The 25,701-nt window shown below is 39.9% G+C and overlaps 1 protein-coding gene across 1 annotated transcript in view; it reads right to left on the bottom strand.

Annotated features, from left to right (window-relative positions):
- itga9 (integrin, alpha 9) overlaps window positions 1-25,701 on the bottom strand; it is a 425,264-nt gene that overhangs the window by 181,262 nt on the left and 218,301 nt on the right. Inside the window, exon 18 of the mRNA XM_073052451.1 lies at window positions 2,035-2,185. Within this exon, the coding sequence (XP_072908552.1) occupies window positions 2,035-2,185 (151 nt within the window). The remainder of the gene's footprint in view (window positions 1-2,034; window positions 2,186-25,701) is intronic.

The following is a 25,701-nucleotide window of genomic DNA, read 5'->3' as shown; positions in this document are numbered from 1 at the left end:
TCAATTTAAAAAATGCACAGCTGGTATCTCTTTGGAAGGGAGAGAGAGAGAGAAACAGTCAAGTTTAAAAAAATAAAAGTTTGTAGTGGCAACAGTGGCATTTGACATCATTTGTGTTTCAGCAGTCTGTCCGCAAATCCATTAAGAATTACTACCAAGAGAGCGAATGGCCAATTAATTAAAATGGAATAGATGTTTCAGTCATTCCACAAAGTGAGTTTGAATGGCATTTCAAAGATATTGAATTGTAGCCTGCAGATATCCAACTAAGAAATTATACTAACAAAAAGATAACTCCTGTGGGAATGGCATTTGTAACAGTGAAATACAACAAACAGCAAGGCACATTGGGCTTGTATGTGGTAGAAACAGGAGGGCCAGAATTGTGGGGATGTGACTGGCTGAGACAACTATAACTTAATCCATCCACAATTTGCATATCATAGTTGCTGTAATCGTCAACTGAAAGTGAATTGAGAAAGGTGCTGGATAATGCTACAATTGTCTCCATGCTGCACACCACAAACCACAGAGGGCAAACAGGTGTTGATGCCAACCTCTATGCCTCTGGTTCAAAAGCGTACTGGAACAAGGAAGGACCATGCTGCTTAGAGGAATTGTGGAAGTGACAAAAGCAGTGGTCTGACTACAACAGGTTTTGCTGGTAATCGACCTGAGATCAATCTCGGCAGTTACTTGTGAAATGTGGCTTGCTTTTAAGCTGAAGAGAGTTCCAGGAGCTTCAGGAAAATTGCAAGCATTGGGCTTTTATGAGTATAAAGAACCAGAATCTACTATGCATGCACTAAGGTTATTGCATGAAATTCAAGTGAGAGACAAAAAGCTGCTTGTAAAAGTAGATACAAAGACCAAAGCCTAGCTGGATGAATGGAAGGCCAAAAAGAAAGGAGCCAATGGAGATAACAAAAACAGTGGATTCGTCAGATGATGTTGTAGATGAGGAAACCAAGAGGAGAGATCAGATCATAAAGGGAGCAATAGAAGGATTAATAATATTCCAATGAACTAAATGCATCTTCCCAAGATCAAGATGCACAAACTAGAAGAAAAAGGAAGGAGAGAAATGCATCCAGAGCTATCAGAACCACTTCCTGCAGTCTCAGAGTCAACTCCTAAAATCACCACGGAAGATGCCTCAGAACCTGAGATTGTCTTCACACCTACAAGTCTCACCTGCCAAGCAGAGTGACCCCCTTGTCAGGAAAGATGTTATCCCACAAGAGCAAGAAATCCTTCACAGAGGTTAAATTTTAGGCTTGAATCGGACAATTTAAAATCTACTATGCTGTGGATGTCTGAATGGCAGTATGCTGTGTATATAGTTGAGATGCATTCTATATTGAGTTGGAGTTTATGGCTAAGCAGGGAGTAGTGTTGTTCATTTAATATTGCAGTAATATTTAAGTAACATTATAAGTATATTGTTTAAGTATTTTTTGATGTTTACATAATTAATTACAGGTTAAATCATGTGAATTGCATATGTCATAACGTTACCATGTGATATGCAGCTCACAAAGTAAAAACTAAACTGAGTCAAGTTCTCCTGGGCTCCCATCTTTTTCCTTTCATTTAGCTTTATGTTTTAGAGTTACAAACATAACAGTTATAACCAAAGAAATGGTTATAATCTCACAGCAACTTGTTCTGCATGCAACAATGAAAAATTAACCTTCAGAAACATGGAAAAGCACCCTTATTTTTAATCATTCTCAACTCAGGCACAGGCCTTTCAAAGTCCAACCCTACGTCCCCATCGTGAGAGGTGGAAACGGGTAAGGCCAGCCAACAGGGCTCTGGTGAAGCTGTATAAGCCAATCCCCCAAACAGCAGAAAACAGAAACGTTGATAAACTCCAACCAGACCACTGACTTCGGACAATGGAGACGAGAGGTTCCACTGGGAGCTCAGGGTCCAAAGAAAAGAGAACTTAGGCACAGGCTCTGCATCAATTGCAAAAAGACCAAAGGTTTTAAACTTTGTGATCTCAAAATGCATCTATGGATTACTAACCTTCTGCCACATCTTGATGAAGAAGAGCTCTTGAGAGAAGTTAAAATAAACGTTGGTGTCATATGCATCGTCCCCAGCATTTAAGATGGTCACATTCACAGAGATGTTCTTCACTGCCCCCAGTGCTAGGAAAGTCTTGTGTCTATCAAAGCTGAAAATAAAATTAGAAACACAAATGATAATTTTGAATTGTTTAAACCTAGTTTACATTAGTTGTTCAAACCTAGTTTAAGACTAGTTGCGCTTGTCAGCAGGAGACGCTCATGGAATGAGCACTGTTTTAGATTCGCTGCATAACCTTTACTTTTTTTAACCTATGATCACCCTTATTTAACTGATTTTTACCTACACCAAAAGATTCTTGCTACTTTTTTGGACTTATCTTAAAGAGTTTTTTGTGAATTTTTGAAGAAATGAACACAGAAATGGCTCTTAGATCTAAAGGGCGAGAACCTGGAAAGAATCCTAACGGTAATGGAAACGGGAAGAAGAAGCAGGTTGTTCCTAAGCGCACTGAATTGACTTATGAAATGTTATTGGAGGTTTTAAATGAAAAATTTGAAGAACAACGACTAATTTTTAAACAAGATATAAAGGCTTTTCAAGATTATATGGATAAGACGGATTCGGTAGTTAACCAGCAGCAAGTTCTAATTGCAACTCTGCAAGTAGACGCTTGGAAGCGAGATTTGATAATTGAAAAATTGCAGCAGAACTTACTTTTGACGATTAAACAAGTGGAAACACTTAAAGCCAAGAGTGTTGACTTTGAGAATTGGTCCAGAAGACAGAACCTACGCATACTTGGTCTCCCGGAAGGTATTGAACAAGGGGACCCCTTGAAGTACTTTGCTCAACTTTTAAAGGATGCGTTCCCTTCTGAATTTCCAGATAGTCCTCCGTTACTCGATCGCGCTCACAGAATTATGCGTCGATCATCAAGTGCTTCAGCTAAACCACCGGTGGTAATTGTCCGATTTCATTATGTGCATGTTAAAGAGCAACTTATTCGTGTGGCTCGGCGTGTAGGGATGGTCAAATTTCAAGATCACACCTTCCGTTTAGTAGAAGATTTTAGTCCAGAAGTAATGAAGGCAAGGTTTCTTTTTAAACCTCTGATGTCTGAATGTTATGAGAAAAATCTAAAACCTGCGCTCTTATACCCTGCGAAGCTCAGAATATCCCCTCCAAATGCACCACGGCGTTTTTTCTTTTCTATATCTGAAGCGAGAAGCTTTCTGAATGAGAACTTCCCTACTGCTACGGATTCTCATCCCTAATAAATGAGTGATTTTGATCGTGCAAGATGGTTTTTATTTCCAAAACCAGATTTTTTTTTTCTGGCTATTGGTGTAGGTTTACTCTATATTTTATACTCTAGTTTTTTTTCGACATACTAATCTTGTTATTTTACTTACTTCAACCACTGTACTTTATCTTTGGTTATTATTATTAATCCTTCGAAGGTGAATTTTTTTTTACTAAGATGGCGGTTTCTTCTCTAAAATATTTTTGGGTTTTTTTTTGATTTCGCCATTTTTTTTTCTCTTTCGTCTTCTTCCTATAATGCATTTCTTATCATAGTTTAATTTTTTTTGGTTTGTTTGGGTTTTTACCCGATTTATAAGTTACTAGTGATTATATTCTTTTTGGGGTTTTTTTATGACCAATTATATTAAGAAGTTTGGTTTTAGTTTAGTGATTATTATTTCTTTAGAGTTTGGGTGGATCTTTTTTTTATCCTTTATATACGGAGTTGTCTTCTGCTGATATGGGGGTAGATTTAGTTTCATTTTTCCTTTTTCCCAGCCTATTCCTGGCTGGGGTGGTCTTTTTCCTCTTTTTCTTTTTTTTTCTTCTTGGGTGGGAGGTCTTTTTCTAAAGCTTATGTTTCTTATATCTTTTTTTAGTTTTTTCATTTGGGCTGATTTGAAACTACAAAAATGTCCGCGATGTCATCACTTCCAGGTCCGCCCCTTATTTTTGTTCCTCTTCCGGGTGCATGAGTTCATAATTTTGTTAACCCTTTATATATCAAAGGGTTGATTTCAGTAATATGGCTCAGACCATTAATTTTGTCTCTTGGAATACTAATGGTTTAAATCATCCGGTTAAACGGAAAAAGATTTTCAAAGTATTCCAAAGACTTAAGGCTCATATTATTTTTGCACAAGAAACTCATGTGAGGAAAGAGGACAATTATCGCTTCTTTAGGTTTTGGAGGGGTCAACAGTATCATTCGAATTCGAATGCTAAAGTAAAGGGAGTTTCAATTTTTATTGACTCCTCTATTGCATTTGTCCAACACGATATCTTTTCGGATCCGAATGGTAGATTTTTGTTAATCACTGGCTTACTTTTTAACAAAAAGGTTGCTATGGTTAATGTTTATGCTCCAAATGTGGATTGTCCCAATTTTTTAAGTCCTTATTTACTTCTCTACCTAATCTAAATGAATATAAGTTAATAATGGGTGGTGACTTTAATTGTTGTTTAAATCCTTTGTTGGATAAATCAATATCTACTCAGACTTTACCTAATAAGTCGGCCACTTGTATTAACTCTTTTTTGACTGATAATGGAATTTTTGATATTTGGAGATTTCGGCATTCTAAGGACAAAGAGTTTTCATTTTTCTCACGTTTATCATTCCTATTCAAGAATTGATTATTTTTTTATTTACTCTTGTTTTATTCCATCGGTAATTGGTTGTAATTATGATATTATAGCCATCTCTGACCATGCTCCATTAAAACTTTCTATTAAATTTACGGATACAGCTTCTAGTGCTAGACAATGGCGATTTGATTCTACCTTACTGCAAGATCCGGATTTTATTAAATTTATGAAGGAACAGATCGATTTCTTCTTTTCAACTAATTCCACGGATGATATTTCTTGTGGAACACTTTGGGACACTTTTAAAGCATATATACGTGGACAGATTATTTCCTACTCTGTTGCTCTGAGAAAAAGCATTAAGAAGGAAACTCTTTTATTGGTTGATAAAATTAAAGAGATTGACAAGAAATATTCGATTACTCCTAGTAAGGAGCTTTACAAACAAAGGGTTGAACTTCAAACGGAACATAGTTTATTACTTACATCTTCGATTGAAAATCAATTAATGAAAACCAGATCTGATTTTTATATACATAGTGATAAATCGGGTAAACTGTTAGCTAGTCAATTGAAGAATGCTTTGGTTAAACGTCAAATTACTAAGATCCGTCAGCAGAATGGGGATCTGACAGTTAACCATGATGAGATAAACAAATCATTTCTAGATTTTTATACCTCCCTGTATCATTCCGAATTCCCTCATGATCATAATACCATGTGTGATTTTCTTGGGAAATTGAATTTCCCAAAATTATCATTAGATGATCTTTCAATATTAGAAACTCCTATTACAGATGCAGAAATTAAAGGGGTTATTTCCTCTATGAATTCTGGGAAAGCACCAGGTCCAGATGGGTATGCAGTAGAAGTTTTTAAATGTTTTTCCGCTACTCTTTCTCCTTGGTTATGCAGGGTTTTTGAAGAAGCAATTAGATTGGGCAATTTGCCACAATCTTTTTATAGAGCTTCCATTTCTTTAATATTGAAGAAAGATAAAGACCCTACTGACTGTGCATCCTATAGACCAATATCTTTATTGAATGTAGATTTCAAGATCTTTTCCAAGTTACTGGCATCCAGGCTGGAGAAGGTATTACCTCAAATTATTTCAGAAGATCAAACTGGTTTTATTAAAAATCGCTATTCTTTTTTCAATGTTAGGAGATTATTGAATATTGTTTATACTCCTTCACATAGCACTTCAGAATGTGTCATTTCATTAGATGCGGAGAAAGCATTTGATAGAGTTGAATGGCCATACTTATTTAATGTGCTTGAGAAGTTTAATTTTAGTCCAACATTCACTTCCTGGATTAAACTGATATATCATACTCCAGTAGCCTCGGTGCTTACTAACAATCAAAGATCTCCCTTTTTTCGTTTATTTCGGGGTACTAGACAAGGCTGTCCTCTTAGTCCATTATTATTTGATATTGCTTTAGAACCCTTGGCAATTGCTATCAGAGAATCACAGAACATTTTTGGCATTAATCGTGGGACAGATATACATAAGTTATCATTATATGCGGATGATTTATTATTATTTATTTCTGATCCTGAGAAATCCATTCCTGCAGTTTTATCATTGTTGGCTCAATTTAGTGATTTTTCCGGGTATAAATTAAATCTCAATAAGAGTGAATTGTTTCCTTTAAATAGACAGGTTCCAATTTATGGAAATTTACCTTTTAAATTAGTTAATGACTCTTTTAATTACTTAGGGATTAAAATCACAAAAAACTATAAAGACTTATTTAAGGTTAATTTTTTACCCTTAATTGAACAAATTAAATGTTTGTTTCCTAAGCGGTCACCACTATCTTTATCTCTGATAGGTCGGATTAATGCTATTAAGATGGTTATTTTACCCAAGTTTTTATATATATTTCAAGCGGTACCAATTTTTATTCCAAAATCTTTTTTTGCTAATGTTGATTCAAAAATTTCCTCATATATATGGCAGAATAAAAATCCTAGGTTAGGTAAAATATATTTACAGAAGGCCAAGAAGGAAGGTGGATTGGCATTGCCTAATTTTAGATTTTATTATTGGGCAATTAATATCCGATATTTGATATGTTGGTTAAAGGATTGGGATATATCTTTTAGCCCTCATTGGGTGAACTTGGAAATTAAATCTGTACAAGGATTTGCATTGGGTTCTATTTTAGGGACTTCTCTTCCCTTTGCTCTTTCTAAATTGCCAAAACGAATTGACAACCCGATAGTTAAACATACTTTACGTATATGGTTTCAATTTCGGAAATTTTTTGGGTTGACTCAGTTTGTTTTAAATATTCCTATTGTATCCAATTGTTTTTTTTATCCTTCTATTATAGACCAAGCTTATTCAGCTTGGAAGACTAAAGGATTATTACGATTTTCCGATTTATTTTTGGATAATTGTTTTATGTCTTTTGAGCAATTATCTAATAAATATAATTTGCCTAGATTTCATTTTTTTAGATATTTACAGATTAGGAATTTCTTAAATACTGTACTTCCTACTTTTCCAAATTTTGTGTCTTCAGGTATTTTGGAGAATTTGTTTGAACTAAATCCATTTCAGAAAGGGCTAATATCAAAACTTTACAATATAATTATGAATATACGTTCAGAGCCCTTTTATAAGACTAAAAATGATTAGGAAAGAGAACTTAACCTTACTATCCCTATTGAGAATTGGGATAAAATTCTTCAATTAGTTAATTTATCCTCTATATGTGCTAAACATTCATTGATACAGTTTAAAGTTGTGCACAGGGCTCATATGTCCAAGGATAAATTGGCTCATTTTTATTCCTATATAAATCCTATTTGCGACAGATGTCATTCTGACATAGCGTCTTTAACTCATATGTTCTGGTCGTGTCCGCTCTTGAAAAAATATTGGAAAGATATTTCCTATCACTGCAATTTTTGGTTTACCAATGATGGACTCACTCTATTTATCCTCTTCCGCTTGTCGAATGATTGCATTTCTTACATTAATGGCTAGAAGATCTATTTTGTTGAATTGGAAAGAAATTAATCCTCCTACCGTATTTTTCTGGTTTTCTCAAACTATGTTATGTCTAAATTTAGAAAAAAATTAGAAGTGTTGTATTTGATACTTCTAGTAAATTTGAAAAGATATGGAGACCATTTATTCAATATTTTCATATGATGTAATATGACCCTGTTCCAAGCCTATTTGTTTTTCCAGTTTCGATTTCATATATGTTGAGAGGATCGGAGTTGACGACACTGATGATTTTGTATTTTTGTGAGGTATTATAAACAGCCCTTTTTTTCATTTTTTCTTTTTCTCTTTTTTCTTTTTTTGTTTTTTTCCCTTATTAGTTATTAGATTATTAGATTAGGGTTTTTTATGCATAATTTTTTTTCTTTTTCTTTTTTCTGTTTTTTTAAATATATATTATGATATATTTAGGTTTGCCGTGTTTATTTGTATATTGTATTGTTTATGATTTGGGAATACTCATTTATACTGTAATCATTGCTTATGTATTCTTTCATGTTCAGTTGAAATGTATATGTCAGTAATCCCATTATCTATGTATCAATTTTGTTTTGTTGATATTAATAACAATAATAAAAAGATTGAAAAAGAAAGAAGAAAGAAAAAAAAGACTAGTTGCTGTTGGGATAAGCTGCTTGTAGTGACCTTCAATAACAAGTTTCTAAAGCAAAATTTGAATGCTTGGTGACAGCAATAACCACTAAAGTAAACGGTCGCTATTCATGAGTGACATGGTGATACAACAGTGCTGCGATCTCACTGCTCTAGAAACATGGGCCCGACTTTGGACTGTCCTCAATTAAATATCCTTCCTGATTTATGTGTGCGCTTCTGGTGGGCTAAACTGGTTTTTTCCGTAAGTAAGCAAGTTTTATTAAATGTAATGGCTCTAACTGAGTAAATTGTAAATTGGAGCAAGCTTTTTAAACTTGTTTTTAAAATGCACAGGGAAAAAAATGGCTCTGTACCTCCCTCTGCAACTGGATCCTTGACTTGCTAACTAGAAGACCACAACCTGTGCAGATTGTAACTTACATCTCCATCTCAATGACAATCAACAATGGCACACCTCAGGGATGCGTGCTCAGCCTCCTGTCCTACTCTCTCTACACTCAAGACTGTGTGACGAGGCACAGCTCAAATGCCATCTATAAATTTGCGATGCCACAACTATTGTTAGAATTTCAGACAGTGACGAGACAGCATACAGGAGTGATACATCAATTAATTGACTGGTGTCACAGCAACAACGTTGCACTCAATGTCAGCAAGACCAAAGAACTGATTGTGGAATTCAGAAAGGGTAAGATGAGGGAACACACGCCAGTCCTCGTGGACTGATCAGAAATGGAAAGAGTGAGAAACTTCAAGTTCCTGGTGTCAGTATCTCTGAGGATCTGCCCTGGGCCCAACAGGTCGATGCATCTACAAAGAAGGCACGCAAGAGGCTACACTTCATTTGGAGTTTGAGGAGATTTATTAAATCACCAAACACACACTCAAATTTCTGCAGATGCACCAAGGAGAGGTTTTTTTCCCCACCCTTCCCTTCTATCTCACTTTCTTCATTTCACATACAAGCACACAATTCTTCCTCTTCCAGATTTCTCCCATTTCCTAAGAGTCCCAAGTTTATGAGGGATGTGAAATAGTGAGATATTAGAAATATTAATGGGGTGAACAAAAAAAAACAAAGAGAGATACTACTGATGAGGGTGTATATATTTGGTAAATTATTGGGATATGTATTCATAGTATATGAATGAATATACATCAGTTATCTCAGAAAAGCAGGCCCCCAGTTTCAAAAGGTAACCTAAAAGAGAGTGACCTTTATAACATTAAATGCAGTATGAACCGAATCACTGAATAGCTAATCCTTTTCTTAATATGTAAAGTATAATCCTCCTCGTTACTTGTCCAATCCAAATTCTTGTAACTTTTGCTGTCTGAGACATTGAATATCATAATGACTGACTTTTCAATTGAGAGGAAATTACTGATAGTAGAAATCTGAAATATTCAAAAATGAAATGTTCTGATCAAAAACCACAGACCTGAAACTTTAACTGTTGCTCTCTCCACAAATTCTGACTGACCTACTAAATATTTAGAACACAGAACAGTACAACACAGGAACTGGCCCTTTGGCCTACAATGTTGTACCAACTAGTAATCAAATGGCTAACTAAACTCTTCTAGCTACACAATGTCTATAATCCTTCCATTTTCCTCACATTCACATGCCTATCTAAATGTCTCTTAAAAGTCTCTAATGTATCTGCTGCTACCACTACCTCAGGCAGTGTTTTCCAAGCCCTCGCCATTCTCTGAGTTAAAAAAACTTGCCCCTCACATCTCATTTCAAGCCTTGGAAAAAGATCTGTCTATCTACCGTAGATTCCAGACTACAGAGCGCACCTGATTAAAAGCCGCTGGCTCTAATTTTAGAAATAAAATCAATTTTTTACTTGTAAAGGCCGCACCGGATTTTAGGCCGCACCGGATTTTAGGCCGCACCGGATTTTCGGCCGCAGGTGTCCCACGTTGTAATATGAGATATTTACACAGAAAGATATTACACGTGAGGATTTTTTAACTTTTAATTAAATCCATATGGTAACAAAAACAAATACATATTGCAAATGCTTTTTTTCGAACCGTGCCTGTAACGCGGCTACTTTTAAATATACGTTGCGTATACTTCTTTACTGAACAACATTCCAATATCTCCTAACGACTGGTAAAAAATATATATACTGCAGCCTACCAGGAAAAGTTATTGATCGCCTTTAACTTAAAAGCAGCGTTTTCGCTCCGCCGCTCCCCCCCCGCCGTCCCGTTTATCGCAAACGGCATTTAAAAGCAGCGTTTCGCTCGGGTCTAATGCCCCCTCCTTCCCGTTTATCGCAAACCGGTATCCCACAAGACGCGGCGAAACCGGGTGTGACGTCATAGCATCCCGCGATGTAGTACAGAAAACAAATATAGTTAAAACTCTTCTAACTTTAACTAGAAAATGAATTACTAAGCGAAAATATTATAAACTAAATAACTGCCATAAAGGCAGCACAATGCTTTTCTTCGAGTGTTTTCCATGTTGATGAGGGTGAGTACAAATGACTGATTTACAATAATTTAATTGTGAAAGTGCGCTTGATTTATCGTACAATTTCATTGGACCTCTGTGAACTACTCATCAATTTTATTGGTCTACTGTTACGAGGCAAAATGTTTTCGGCGGCATGAAAAAAAATAATACATTAGCCACTCCGTTTTAAAGGCCGCAGAGTTCAAAGCTGTTCAAAATGTGGGAAAAAAGTAGCGGCTTAAAATCCGGAATCTACGGTACTCTATCTATGCCTCTGATAATCTTATAAACGTGTATCAGTTCTCCCCTCAACCTCTGTTGCTCCAGAGAAAATAATCCAAGTTCATCCAACCACTTCTTGTAGCACACATCCTTTAGAACGGCCGGGTTGTCACCAAGACCAAGGAGATGGTGGTGGACTTTAGGAGATCTAGGACTCATATGGAGCCAGTGATCATTAATGGAGAATGTGTGGAGCAGGTTAAGACCTACAAGTATCTGGGAGTACAGTTGGACGAGAAGCTAGACTGGACTGCCAACACAGATGCCTTGTGCAGGAAGGCACAGAGTCGACTGTACTTCCTTAGAAGGTTGGCGTCATTCAATGTCTGCAGTGAGATGCTGAAGATGTTCTATAGGTCAGTTGTTGAGAGCGCCCTCTTCTTTGTGGTGGCGTGTTGGGGAGGAAGCATTAAGAAGAAGGACGCCTCACGTCTTAATAAGCTGATAAGGAAGGCGGGCTCTGTCGTGGGCAAAGTACTGGAGAGTTTAACATCGGTAGCTGAGCGAAGGGCGCTGAGTAGGCTACGGTCAATTATGGAAAACCCTGAACATCCTCTACATAGCACCATCCAGAGACAGAGAAGCAGTTTCAGCGACAGGTTACTGTCGATGCAATGCTCCTCAGACAGGATGAAGAGGTCAATACTCCCCAATGCCATTAGGCTTTACAATTCAACTGCCAGGACTTAAGAACTTTTTAAAGCTATTATTAATGCTTTTTGAGCTAGTGATTTAGATGCATATCATATTATTACTGAGTTAAGTATTGTATTGTATGTAATGAGTTTTTGCTACAACAAGTGTATGGGACATTGGAAAAAAATGTTGAATTTCCCCATGGGGATGAATAAAGTATCTATCTATCTATCTATCTAATTCCAGCATTTCTGTTTTTCTTTCAGATTTCTAGAGTTTGCTTTTCAATATATATTATTAGATTGCTGCACACTCTCAAGCAATGTACTGAGATACGCCAAGAAGCTCAAAATGGAAAGGCTGAGCTAATATGTTTTATCTGTAGCTTTACAGTGTAACAAGTGTTCAAATTGTCAAATGAAACATTGAGTGACTGTTTAAAAAAAATCACTAAAAAGAGCAAGTGGTTTATTTTTTACTCTCCACTATGACCAGAGTTGCAATAAAAGTTTGAATAAATCTTTGTGATTGTAAGCAAGAATGTGTATAATACATCTAAGTACAACATGGGAAAATTGATTGGGCTGCTTTCCCAGCAAAACTAAAGCGAAATACAGTCAAAAGACAAACAGTTACTGTTAAGGCAAACTCTGAAACCGAGTGTTTTCATTGAAGAGAACTGGCAGAACGACTGACTGGAAAGTCTGAACATTGAAAGAATCAGTGGTTTTAGAGCTGGGGGGGGGGCAGAGTGTTATAAATTGTTTCTCCAAATTTTATGACACATGATGTGATTCAACCACAGAACATTAAACAGGTTTCCTCCCAATGTTTAAAGAGCCAAGTACTGGGTGAATGGAATACTTAGAACAGAGTTGCAATATCATAACTCCACAGCCCCTTAAACAGTCTACTTGCAGTTTTCAGGTATATGGAGTTGCAGTTGAAGTTATTCATATTGCCTCAAAATTCAATTGGATAATTCTGTTTACCAGCAATATGATGTCCATGTCCAATTGAAGACTTTTCCTGGAGGAAAGCACAGTTGCAATATTTTCAAGTTTATTTTGCATCACCCCTTACATTGTTGACGAAATGTGATTGGCTTTAGCAACATAGGCATTTAATATGTGTCCTAACAGCCCCTTAAATGAGGAGGCAGCATTGAATCTGGAATCCTATCCAGGGCCAACTGGAGCACATTAGTCAACAAGATGAGTTTCTACAACAGTCCCAGCAGTTTTGTACTTATATTGAGGTTGCCATGGTTCTTCTTAAATTCCACATTCATTTAGTTATTCCCCAGATGCATGTTGGGATTTAAATGGACATTTTTGAATCAGTGGCCCAGAACAATGCCTCAAAGTCCACTAACTGAAGTACCGTGCTCCCATGCTTACTTGAGATGAACCACACATGTCTATCATGTATAGCTCTTTCAATCTTGGCATGAGTTCCACATCAGGAATGGAAACAATTACATTTGTTCTCGTGCAACACGACTTTTTAAACTGTGGGGGGGGTTGTCCTAGTATGTGCATCAGTGTCTGCTGCAGTCAGTGAAATGAATTGGCCCTTCACAGGAAATTAGTCGGAGCTTAACTGTCAAAACACTTGAGTATAACTCAGACTTTAGCTTGTAACAAGGAGGGAAAAAAAGGTCAGAAAGGGAATCCAGGTGTCAGCTGTTAAAGTTAGATTGTTCCCTTACACAGAGTCAGACTGGGTGATTGCACATTGAGGACTGGTGAATTACTTACCTCTATCCTTTGGCTACTGAACCATACCTCCCCTCCCACAGCACACTCCCTCCTGAACCAACGCACATGTCACACCACCAAACCCTGTTCTAACCCTTAAGCCATCAGTCTGCAACACTAGATCTGGTTATTTTCCCAAAGTGTCAAAAATGTCCACGCTGATCTTCTCCAACCAATCCCTGCCTCTCTGCCTCCACCCTCATCTCCGATCCTTGGTCTCCCCATTCCATCACTGCGATCGACCCTTGGATCCACCTCACTCCTCTGTCAAAATGCCAGAATTCCACTATTTCTTCCTGTTGATTTCCCAATCCTACCAACACATGTATGAAAAAGTTTGAAGTCAACACTAACTGAACCAATGCCTATCGAATTCCTGAGTCAAAGTAAGTTTCTTATCAAAGTACATATATACCACCATAAAATACCTTGAGATTCATACTCTTGCAGGCATTTACAGGAAAATAAACAAATACAATAGAATTAATGAAAAAATATGTAAACAAAGACTGACAACCAATCTGCAAAAGAAGACAAATTATACAAGTTTTTAAAAAGTGAACATTACTAAGAATGAGTCCTTGAAAGTGAGCTTCTAAGTTCTGGAATCAGTTTAGAGTTGTACACAGCAAAGTTATCTATGCTGATTCAAGAGCCTGATGTCTGTAGGGTAAATAATTTTCCTGAATCTGGTGGTGTGGGACCTAAGACTTCTGCACCTCCTTCCTGATGGCAGTAGCAAGAAAAGAGCATGGCCTGGATAGTGGGAGTCTATCACCAACAGGCAGCATCAGATGGCATGGGGCCCAGCTATGCCTGCCTTTCCACTGGCAATGAGGAACAGTCCGTGTTCCAAACCTTCTCTGGTAATGCTCCCTAACTCTTTCTGCACTACTCAATGACAATTGCATTGATGCTGCTTCATACACCCATGCTGAGCTCGTCAATTTCATTACTTTTGCCTCTAATTTCCACTCAGCCCTTAAATTCTTAACACCTTAACATCTCTCTCCCCTTTCTCAATCTCTCTGTCTCCATCTCTGGAGACAAAGTGTCTACCAACATCTTTTTATGAACATACAGATTCCCACAGCCACCTTAACTATACCTCTTCCTACCCTGTCTCCTGTAAAAATGCTACACTCTTTTCTCCATTCACTCGTCTCCACTGCATCTGCTCCCAGATGAGGCTTTCCTTTCCAGGACACTAGAGATATCCTCCTTCTTCAAAGTACGGGGTATCTCTTCCTTCATCATCAATGCTACCCTCACTCACATCTCCTCCATTTCCCAGACACCAATGCTCACCCCATCTTCCTGTCGCCTTAACAGGGTAGAATTCCTATCAGCCTATGAGCCTCCGCATTCAACCCTTCATTCCCAGCAACTTGTGCCACCTTCAGTAGGATCCTATCTCCAAACACATCTTTACTTCCCTCCTCCCCCTACTTTCTGCTTTCTGCAGAGATCACTCCTTTCATGATTCCCTTTTCTATTCATCCCTCCCCACTAATTTCCCTCCTAGCACATATCCCTGCAAGTGACAGAAATGCTACCCTTGCCCATTTACCTCCTCCCTTACCGACATTCAGGACCCAATTAGTCCTTCCAGGTGAGGCAAATCTTTACCTGTGAATTTGTTGAGATAGTCTATTGCATCTGGTGCTCCTAATGGGGCCTTCTCTAAACTGATGAGACCTGATGCAAGTCAGGGGGCCGCTTTGTCAAGCAACTCTGCTCCATCGCCCAAAAGCATAATTTCCCGGTGGTCAACCATTTTAATTCCTAACCCCATTCTTGTTCCAACATGTTAATATATTCCCTCCTCTTCTGCCACAAGGAGGCCATTCTCAAGGTGGAAAAACAACACTTCATATTCCATCTAGGTAGCCTTCAACCTGATGGCATGAACATCGATTTCTCCTTCTGGTAATTTTTACTTTTTTTCTTTTCCCCTTCCCTCTTATATTCCCACTCTGGCCTCTTCCTCCTTCTCCTCACCTACCCATCACCTTTCCCTTGTGCCCCTCCTTCTTCCCTTTCTTCCATGGTCCACTCTCTTCTCCTATCAGATTCCTTCTTCTCCACCCCGTTCCCACTCACCTGATTTCATCCATCACCTTCTAGTTCATTCTCCTTCCCCTTCACCCATCTTTTTATTCTGGCATCTTCCCCCCCCCCCCCCTTTCTTTCAAGTTTTGATGAAGCGCCTCGGCCCAAAACATTGACTGTTTATTTATTTTCATTGATGCTGCCTGACCCAATGAGTTTCTCCAGCTTTTTATGTGTGTTGCATCAGATAGCATATTAGCATTTCAGAAAATATGTATCTTTCAAATAACACCTTGAGCTTTTTGGAGCAAATTGAGGCCCAACGACTTGGCAATGTACCACTGTGCTCTTCCAGCTCAAGCACAAAGAGCAATGTGCAGGCAGGTAAGACTGCCAAAGGCAATACTCAAATATGGGATCTGTGTCAATGTGGCAGGAAGAGTGTGAACTGCACTACCATTTACAGGCTGGATAGTTGTACATGTGCTACACAACCAGGTTCTCAATCCAGCAATTCACTGAAGAGCTTTAATTGGAAATCAAAACAAGCCAATATTGGAAATTTGAGCAGCTACGTGACAGAAAGCCTCATCAGGTAATCAATTTAAAAATCAGATTAATATGGTACCTCTGTGTGAAGCTTAACCTGACCTCAATTGCTCCTTAAATGTTACATTAGGTCATCTGGTCTCAACCCAAGAGAAAATCCCTTCATTTACTAAACCCCTTCCTCCACCTTTACTGGTATATAAACCAAACTCTTTCCCAGTTCTGATGAAGTGCCCTGAAACATTAATTGTTTCTCTACACATATCTGTTGTCTGATTTGCTGTGTGCATCAATCATTTTCTGTTTTTACTTCTGGTTTGCAACATCTCCTATCTTTTTGATTCCCAGACCTGGAAACCCACCGGCAACAATGACAAGTACAACAAGCTCATGGAAAGAGCATCACCTAGACCTTCCTCTCCAAGTCAATGGCATCCTGACTTTGAAACAAACTGTTGTTCTTTCATTACTACAATGACAACCCAAAGGCTTTAATTCTCCATCTCATTTCCATTCTGACCTATCTATGGCTTCCTGCTGAGATTTAATGTAAGCCCATAGAACAGCAACTCTCTTCCACCTGGGTATGTTGCAGCCTTTTGTACTTAATAATGAATTCTACAACTTTAGGTAACTCTCTTTATCAGTTGGTCACTACTGGCTGCATCTGCTGCAAGTCATGTAGCACAGCTAGAAATTGGCAGGTATGACACTGAGTCATGGCTGAAAGATGATCTTAGTTGGGAGCTAACAGCCAAGGATATACATTACATTGAAAGGACAAACAGGTGAAAGCAGATCCATAGACAAGAAGTGGCATAAGATTAGATGTAGAATCTTTGTAGGTAGAGGTTAGGAAACTGCAAGGGTAAAAAGACCCTGATGGGATTTATATACAGGCCTCTGAACCGCAGCCAGGATGTAGGATATTGTTACGGTGAGCCAAAACAACCAACACCTATTGGTCAGCTGACAACCAATCCAGGGTGGTTTTCACTAATTGATCATTATTCCAACCAATTTCTTGAATGTTCTTGGGTAAACCAATTAAATCATCATCCTTTGGGATGTACAGCTGAGTTCTGAGTTTGAGATTTTGAAGTTGCGTGGTTTTACTGGCTCACAATGTCTGTGCCAACCACAATGTATAGTCCAAACCAATCTCATTTACATACACATGGTTTCTATACCCCTCTACAGGTCATGGGTGAAGGGTGAAAGGTGAAAAGTTTAAGGGGAGCATAAGGTGAATCTTCTTCACTTAGAGGGTGGTGAGAGTGGGGAACGAGCTGCCAGCACAAGTGGTGCATGCAAGCTCGATTTCAATGTTTAAGAGAAGTTTGGATAGGTACATGGACGGTAGAGGTGTGGAGGGCTATGGTCCAGGTGTAGGTTGAGTGTTGATGGGAGTGGGCAGTTTTAATGGTTCTCTGTGGAATCGATGGGCCAAAGTGCCTGTTTCTGTGCTGTACTTTTCGATGACTCTATTCCCTGCCTGTTCATGTGCCTGTTGTCAGGATTATTTTGGGGTTATAGAATTATGCAAATATAGCTGATATTAATTCAAACAAGAACCAGCCTTCAATTCTTAATGTAAATTGTAAAGAGAAATCAGTTTGATGAGTGGTGGGTGAAGATACGTCTCTACCAAAGGAGGTGTAAGGCACTCCTTCCCTCCACTAGCCTGCAGGTCACCCTTGAGCAAAGTGTAGTACCTGCTTAGCCGCCCACCCCATCGGGGTCATGTGAAGCCATGGGGTCAGGTGGGGGATGATTGTCTGAGCAGCTGGTGCATAGCACAACTCCAGGTTATGCGACCACTGATGCCAGGCACACAATCTCTGAAGAGTATTGATGATGGCTGGGGTCACCCATCCTGTAAAGACACTGCTCAGAAGGCGGCAATGGCAAACCACTTCTATAGAAAAAATTGCCAAGAACATTCACGGTCATGGAAAGACGACAATTACCCTCGTCATATGACACAGCACATAAACAGACAGATCAGTCTGAAGTTAAAAGTACAGCTTTGTAAACAAACAGTACTGTCTGCAGAGCATAGGATGCTGGCCCACAGGGGGCTAGCTGCGAAGAGACATGGTTTGCAAAGTGAAATGACCACCAGACATTCTCATCTTCAACAGTCAAATATAAAACAATGGGATTATGTTCATGGACCTGCATCAAACCAGGCTAAGTTATTTTGCACCACTGAGACCAAGTTCGATCTCGCAGACCAGACTGATTTTGTAATTCAGCACATCCAATGGGGCCACAGGCATAGCTCATCAATCAATAATACTGGTGTACTCAGGTTTGATTCTGTCATTGTGACCTTCTTGAGTAAAGGTCTTGGCCCAAAATATCGACTGTTAAGTCATTTCCATAGGTGCTGCCGGACCTGCTGAGCTCCTCCAGCACTTGGTGTGTGTTGTTCTGCTGATTTCGAGCATCAGCAGAATCTCTCGTATTCATAATTTGATGCTGCACTGTGAAATCTCTTCAAGGGATGCCTACCCTGGAGAAGCTTAAACCTTCTTTTCGACGGGGGATCGGCAAGACGCTCTGTCACTGTGATCTCTGCTGCCCTCTGACTCTTTGACCATGTACTCACCTAGTCTTGCTACCACACCCACATATCCTTCCTGGGAGCTCAGCTTCGCTGTCATCTTCTTCCACGTGGCTTCCAGTTCCGTCTTCAGGCCTATCTGTTTGGATGCACTGAGGATCCCGGGTACTCACATTCGATTGACTGCTTCTCCTGTAGCTTCTATGCCAATTCTATGTGCCACCATACAGACATACCTGGTGATTCTGTCTCAGTTTCTACCACAGCTCCAGGCATCTCATGAACCTATCGTGGACCTATCATGGACCTCTCTGATATTTCATCCTCCACCTGATGCACATTTTCAACGACCAGTTCTTCACTTTCCTCACATCCAGTAAGGATCAGAATAATTCCTAACTTCAGACAGCAGATCCTGTTGTCTCCAACTCCAGTTCCAAGACCACAGTCCTTGCTGCCTCCCACTTGGACCTCGATTCAATTGGAGATCTACAGTCTGTGGATCTCAGAGTCCAATCCTGGTTCTGACAGCCAACGACACATCCAAACTGGTGACACAATTGTCGGCACCAGGGTTCCAACCATGAGCAGATCCATACCTCTGATTGCACCACTATCAACTCCAGTTCCTATGAACCCGGTCGCCTTCAGACTGCAAATTGCACAGCCCCTAGATCCGGCTCCAGCATCACCTGGCCAAGACCTTCCCCACTGCTACTGGGCGCCCTTTCCCGCATTACCGTTCTCCAACCACGGGTCTCTCAGGCTCCACTATCCCCTCTTGTGTCCTCAGAGCCTCCATCTTCTTCCCACCCCACCTTCCCTGAACACCCCCACCCTTCCCTTCCTCTGATGCCTCCAACTCTCTTCTCTCCTCTGATCCAAGCTCTAATTCTTGTCATGCCTTCACCATTCCCTCTGACCTTTCCCTCTCTGAGGCAGAACATTCTGTCCTCAGCAAGGGCTTTACCTTTGGCCCCTCCACCCACACCTCAGTGAGTTCAGAGCACGCTCCGACACCCCTCTCTGGTTCTCTTCCTACTCTGCATCTTTTCATCTCGAATTGCTGATGGGACATTAACCAGCTCAACTTCAGCACTCCTCTTTCCTCCTCAAGCCTTACCCCTTCTGATTCTGTCAGCCTCACCCTTCCTTTCCAGTCCTGAAGAAGGATCTCGGCCCGAAATGTTCAACTATTTATTAATTTCCATAGATGCGACCTGACATACTGAGCTCCTCCAGAATTTTATGTGTATTACTTTTGGGTGTCTGGGATCTCTGTTCCCAGAAGCTTTTAGACTGTCTGTGTGATTTGTATTGTCCCATCAAAGGTGTCTGAGCATTCAGAGGCATCTCGCACTGGTGATATGTAATTCAAAGGAAGCAATGTTGATGCAAGATATTGGAAGTAAACCATGTCATTGTAACTACTGAAATTGTATTGAATCACCTGCTGGTACCTTTGATCCTGAAGAGAATAAGAACATAGAACAATACAGCACAGTACAGGCCCTTCAGCCCACAATGTTGTGCCAACCCTTAAACCATGCCTCCCATATAACCCCCCACCTTAAATTCTTCCATATACCTGTCTAGTAGGCTCTTAAATGTCACTAGTGTATCTGCCTCCACCATTGACTCAGGCAGTGCATTACACACACCAACCACTCTCTGAGTAAAAAACCTTCCTCTAATATTCCCCTTGAACTTTCTACCCCTGACTTTAAAGCCATGTCCTCTTGTATTGAGCAGTGGTGCCCTCGGGAAGAGGCGCTAGCTGTCCACTCTATCTATTCCTCTTAATATCTTGTATACCTCTATCATGTCTCCTCTCATCCTCCTTCTCTCCAAAGAGTAAAGCCCTAGCTCCCTTAATCTCTGATCATAATGCACACTCTCTAAACCTGGTAAATCTCCTCTGTACCTTTTCCAATGCTTCCACATCCTTCCTATAGTGAGGCGACCAGAACTAGACACAGTACTCCAAGTGTGGCCAAACCAGAGTTTTATAGATTTGCATCATTACTCCGTGACTCTTAAACTTTATCCCTCAACTTATGAAAGCTAACACTCCATATGCTTTCTTAACTACCCTATCTACCTGTGAGGCAACTTTCAGGGATCTGTGGACAAGTACCCTCAGATCTCTCTACTCCTCCACACTCCCAAGTATCCTGCCATTTACTTTGTACTTTGCCTTGGAGTTTGTCCTTCCAAAGTGTACCACCTCACACTTCTCTGGGTTGAACTCCATCTGCCACTTCTCACCCCACTTCTGCATCCTATCAATGTCTCTCTGCAATCTTCGACAATCCTCAACACTATCCACAACACCACCAACCTTTGTGCCGTCTGCAAACTTGCCAAACCACCCTTCTACCTCCACAGCCAGGTCAGGAATAAAAATCACAAAAAGTAGAGGTCCCAGAACCGATCCTTGTGGGACACCACTAGTCACAACCCTCCAATCTGAATGTACTCCCTCCACCACAACCCTCTGCTTTCTGCAGGCAAGCCAATTCTGAATCCACCTGGCCAAACTTCCCTGCATCCCATGCCTTCTGACTTTCTGAATAAGCCTACCATGTGGAACCTTATCAAATGCCTTACTAAAATCCATGTAGATCACATCCTCTGCACTACCCTCATCTATATGCCTAGTTACCTCCTCAAAGAACTCTATCAGGCTTGTTAGACACAATCTGCCCTTCACAAAGCCATGCTGACTGTCCCTGATCAGACCATGATTCTCTAAATGCTCACAGATTCTATCTCTAAGAATCTTTTCTAACAGCTTTCCCACCACAGACGTAAGGCTCACTGGTCTATAATTACCAGTTATAAAGAGAATCCTAAGGCATTCTATACATATATCAAGAGCAGAAGGATAACGAGTGAGATGGTAGAACCACTCACGGATAAAGGGAGCAAAAAAAATGAGGTAGTGTTCATAGGTTCATTGTCATTCAGATTTCTGATGGCAGAGGGGAAGAAACTGTTCCAGAATCATTGAGTGTGTCTCTTCAGGTTCCTGTATCTTCTCCTTGATGGTAGAAATGAGACGTGGGCATGTCCTGAGTGATGGTCCTTAATGATGGATGCTGTGATAGTCTTCTCGAAACATCACCTTTTGAAGTTGTCATCGATGCTGGGGAGGCTCGTGCCCATGATGGAGCTGGCTAAGTTTCTAACTTCATGCAGCTTTTTTCTATCCTGTGCCGTGGCCCCTCCATATCAGAAGGTGATGCCACCAGTTAGAACGCTCTCCATGGTACACCTGTAAAACTTTGCAGTAGCCTTTGGTCTTCTACCATGTCTTCTAAAACTCCTAATGAAATATAGCTACTATCATGCTTTCTTTGTAATTCCATCAATATGTTGGACTCAGGATAGATTTTTAGAGATGGTGACTTCTAGGAAATTGAAACTGCTCACCCTTTCACCGCTGATCTCTTGATGACAATTTGGTGTGTGTTCGCCTGACTTCCCCTTCCTGAAGTCCACGATCAATTCCTTGGTCTTAATAATGTTGAGTGCCAGGTTATTGCTGCGACCCCACTCAACCTGCTGATCTGTCTCACGCCTGTGTGCCTCCCCGTCACCAGTATAGTGCAATACGCAATTATAAAAAACTAAAATTTACAACAGGAAATAAATAGGTAGTGCAAAAAGACAGTGAAAATAGTGAGGTAGTGTACGTAGATTCATTGTCTGTTCAGAAATCTGATTGGATGAAGCTGTTTTTAAAACCTTGAGTTTGCGCCTTCAGGGTTCTGTACATCTTCCTTGATGACAGCAATGAGAAGAGGGCATGTCCTGGGTGATGGGTCCTTAATGATGGATACCCAAATCACCAGTGTGAGCAGGGCATGATGAGGGAATACTCAGCGAGGCGCGTGGCACAGCGCACAAGAAATTAGTGTTTAGGCCATATCTGTGGTAGTGCATCCAATTCTGGTCACCCGACTTTAGGAATGCTATGAATATCAGGAATGGTATGAGAAAGGTTTCTAGGGGAGAAAGGTTTTTAGTGTAGCACTGTAGTTATTCTCTCTGTAGCAAAGAGAAGAATATCTGAGGGGAGTGTTATGCATGATAAATAGAGGGATGATGAATCCAACAGTAGATGGATCACTGATCAGAAAATACAGGCTTATTGCAAAAGAGGAAGGAATATGAGGAGAAAATAGTTTTGTGTAGGGAATATCATGATCTACAAGGATGTTCAGAAAGATATTGCCAGGACTTTAAAAAAAAAACCTCATATTATAAGGAAAGATTGAGTAAGTTAAGACTTTATTCCTTGAAGCATAAGAGAATCAGGGGAGATTTGATAGAGGCATACAAAATTATGAGAAATGCAGATAGGGTAGGCTTTTTCCACTGAAGTTGGGTGATACTAGAGCTAGAGGTCATAGGTTAAGAGTGGAGGGCTATGGTCCAAGTGCAGATCGATGGGACTAGGCAGAATAACAATTTGGAATGGATTAGATGGGCTGAAGGGCCTGTTTCTGTGCTGTAGTGTACTATGACACAATTTGAATCACGACCCCTGGAAACAAAGTAATTCAGGTTTCTAAGCAGAGAGGTGCTGAAGCAAAAGGAAAAAATGATTTTCTGGGCAATGAGGAAAACTAGAGGAATAGTCCAACAGGTTGCTCCACTAGGAATTATCACAGAGTGGAAGGGCCGAATGTTTTTCTTCTGTGCTGCACTTCTATTGACTTCATGATCACAATGGTGACTGCGTGATTACATATATTAATTACTCTTTATGTTAATTGTCAATCTTCTTCACACAAAGTGTGATTAATATACAGTCGGCCCTCCTTATCTGCGGGGGATTGGTTCCGGGACTCCCTGCGGATCCAAAACACACAGATGCTCAAGTCCCTTATTTAGCCTGATCATGCGGTGGTCTTTAGGGCCCAGCAGAACCCCGGACCTTATTTAACCTGTCTCAGTGTGGTGGACTTTAGGACTCAGCACAGCTCTGAATCCGCAGTGTTTCTGTTCACAAAAATAATCACAATCATGATTGAAAATAAAGTGCAAGTAATAAAGTGATCGGAAAGAGGTGAAACGCCATCAGTCATTGGAAAAGCATTAGGCTACAGTCGGTCAACGATCGGAACAATTTTAATGGAGCATGTGAAATGCCCTGCCCCGATGAAAGCTACAATTATTACTAAGCAACGCAGTGGTTTAATTATTGTAATACTTTGTACATACGTTTCTTAAGTGTTTTATATGCATCGAAAGGTAAAATGTATACTGTATACTAAGACAAATGTTTGACTAACTGACGCTAAGTAATACCGGATGTACCTGTTCCAACTTCAAATCCGACTTAAAAACAGACTCAGGAACGGAACTAGTTTATAACCCGGGGACTGTCTGTACTTTTAAATCATCTCTAGATTACTTATAATACCTAACACAATGTAAATAGTTGTCATACTGCATTGTTTAGGGAATAATGACAAGAAAAGATAGTCTGTACATGCTCAAATAACGAGTGTTGGAGAGAGAACTTCCGGGTTTCCCCAAACAGCGGTTGGTTGAATCCGCGCATGCGGAACCCGCGGATAAGGAGGGCCGACTGTAGTCAACAATAGTCCTCCAGCGAAAAAAATGTAAAAAATGTAGAGTGGTATACCATTTAAACTACTAGAATTACCATCCATTACCCTAATTATTCATCTAGACTCATGATCCTCTCATGCTATTTGAGGAAGTTCAAGCAAGTATATTTTTAAATATCATTGGAAATAAAAGTTCCACTTTTTTTACTATAAAGAAGACAGTTATTATTGGTAATTGTGATCATGAAATGCACTGTCATAGAAAAGATTTGGCTACAGATCTGCCAACCTTACCTCATTTGGTTTAAGTGATTGAACACTGCTCGTGTGCCACCAAATGCCTAGCTACCCACTCACTTCAAAAAGACACTTAGCAGGCCTCGCCAGTGACATTTGTAAATAAGAGAAATGCTGAAATCAATCAGATTTTTAAAAAATAATTGTTTGCTGAAGTGATCACATTGTGGAATATCTGTCAATGGGTGAATAAAATGTAAATAAATGGCTTTCCTATTCCTCAATTACCTTGTCCACATCAGCCTTAATTAAGTTATTTATGCTTCATTTTTTAATATAATAACTTTTGTGTATTAATAAAATGTAACACCCTGGGAGAGGTTTCACTGCTAATGTAACATAGCAGCAATGTTTGTGAATTAGAACATAGAATAGTACAGCACATTACAGCCCCTTCGGCCCACAATGTTGTGCCGACCCTCAAACCCTGCCTCCGATATAAACCCCTACCTTAAATTCCTCCATATACTTGTCTAGTAGTCTCTTAAACTTCATTAGTGTGTCTGCCTCCACCACTGACTCAGGCAGTGCATTCCACGCACCAACCACTCTCTGAGTGAAAAGCCTTCCTGTCCACTCTGTCTATTCCTCTTAATATCTTGTACACTTCTATCATGTCTCCTCTCATCCTCCTTCTCTCCAAAGAGTAAAGCCCTAGCTCCCTTAATCTCTGATCATAATCCATACTCTCTAAACCAGGCAGCATCCTGGTAAATCTCCTCTTTACCTTTTCCAATGCTTCCACATCCTTCCTATAGTGAGGTGACCAGAACTAGACACAGTACTCCAAGTGTGGCCTAACTAGAGTTTTATAGAGCTGAATCATTACATCGCTTCTCTTAAACTCTATCCCTCGACTTATGAAAGCTAACACTCCATAAGCTTTCTTAACTACCCTATCTACCTGTGAGGCAACTTTCAGGGATATGTGGACATGTACCCCCAGATCCCTCTGCTCCTCCACACTACCAAGTATCCTGCCATTTACTTTATACTCTGCCTTGGAGTTTGTCCTTCCAAAGTGTACCACCTCACACTTCTCCGGGTTGAACTCCATCTGCCACTGCTCAGCCCACTTCTGCATCCCATCAATGTCTCTCTGCAATCTTTGACAATCCTCTACACTATCTACAACACCACCAATCTTTGTGTCGTCTGCAAACTTGCCAACCCACCCTTCTACCCCCACATCCAGGTCGTTA

This window comes from Hemitrygon akajei, chromosome 1 (genome assembly GCF_048418815.1).
Source record: "Hemitrygon akajei chromosome 1, sHemAka1.3, whole genome shotgun sequence".
NCBI classification, from domain to species: domain Eukaryota; kingdom Metazoa; phylum Chordata; class Chondrichthyes; order Myliobatiformes; family Dasyatidae; genus Hemitrygon; species Hemitrygon akajei.
Note: the sequence above shows the minus strand (reverse complement) of the source record. Positions and strands in the feature narration are given on the sequence as shown.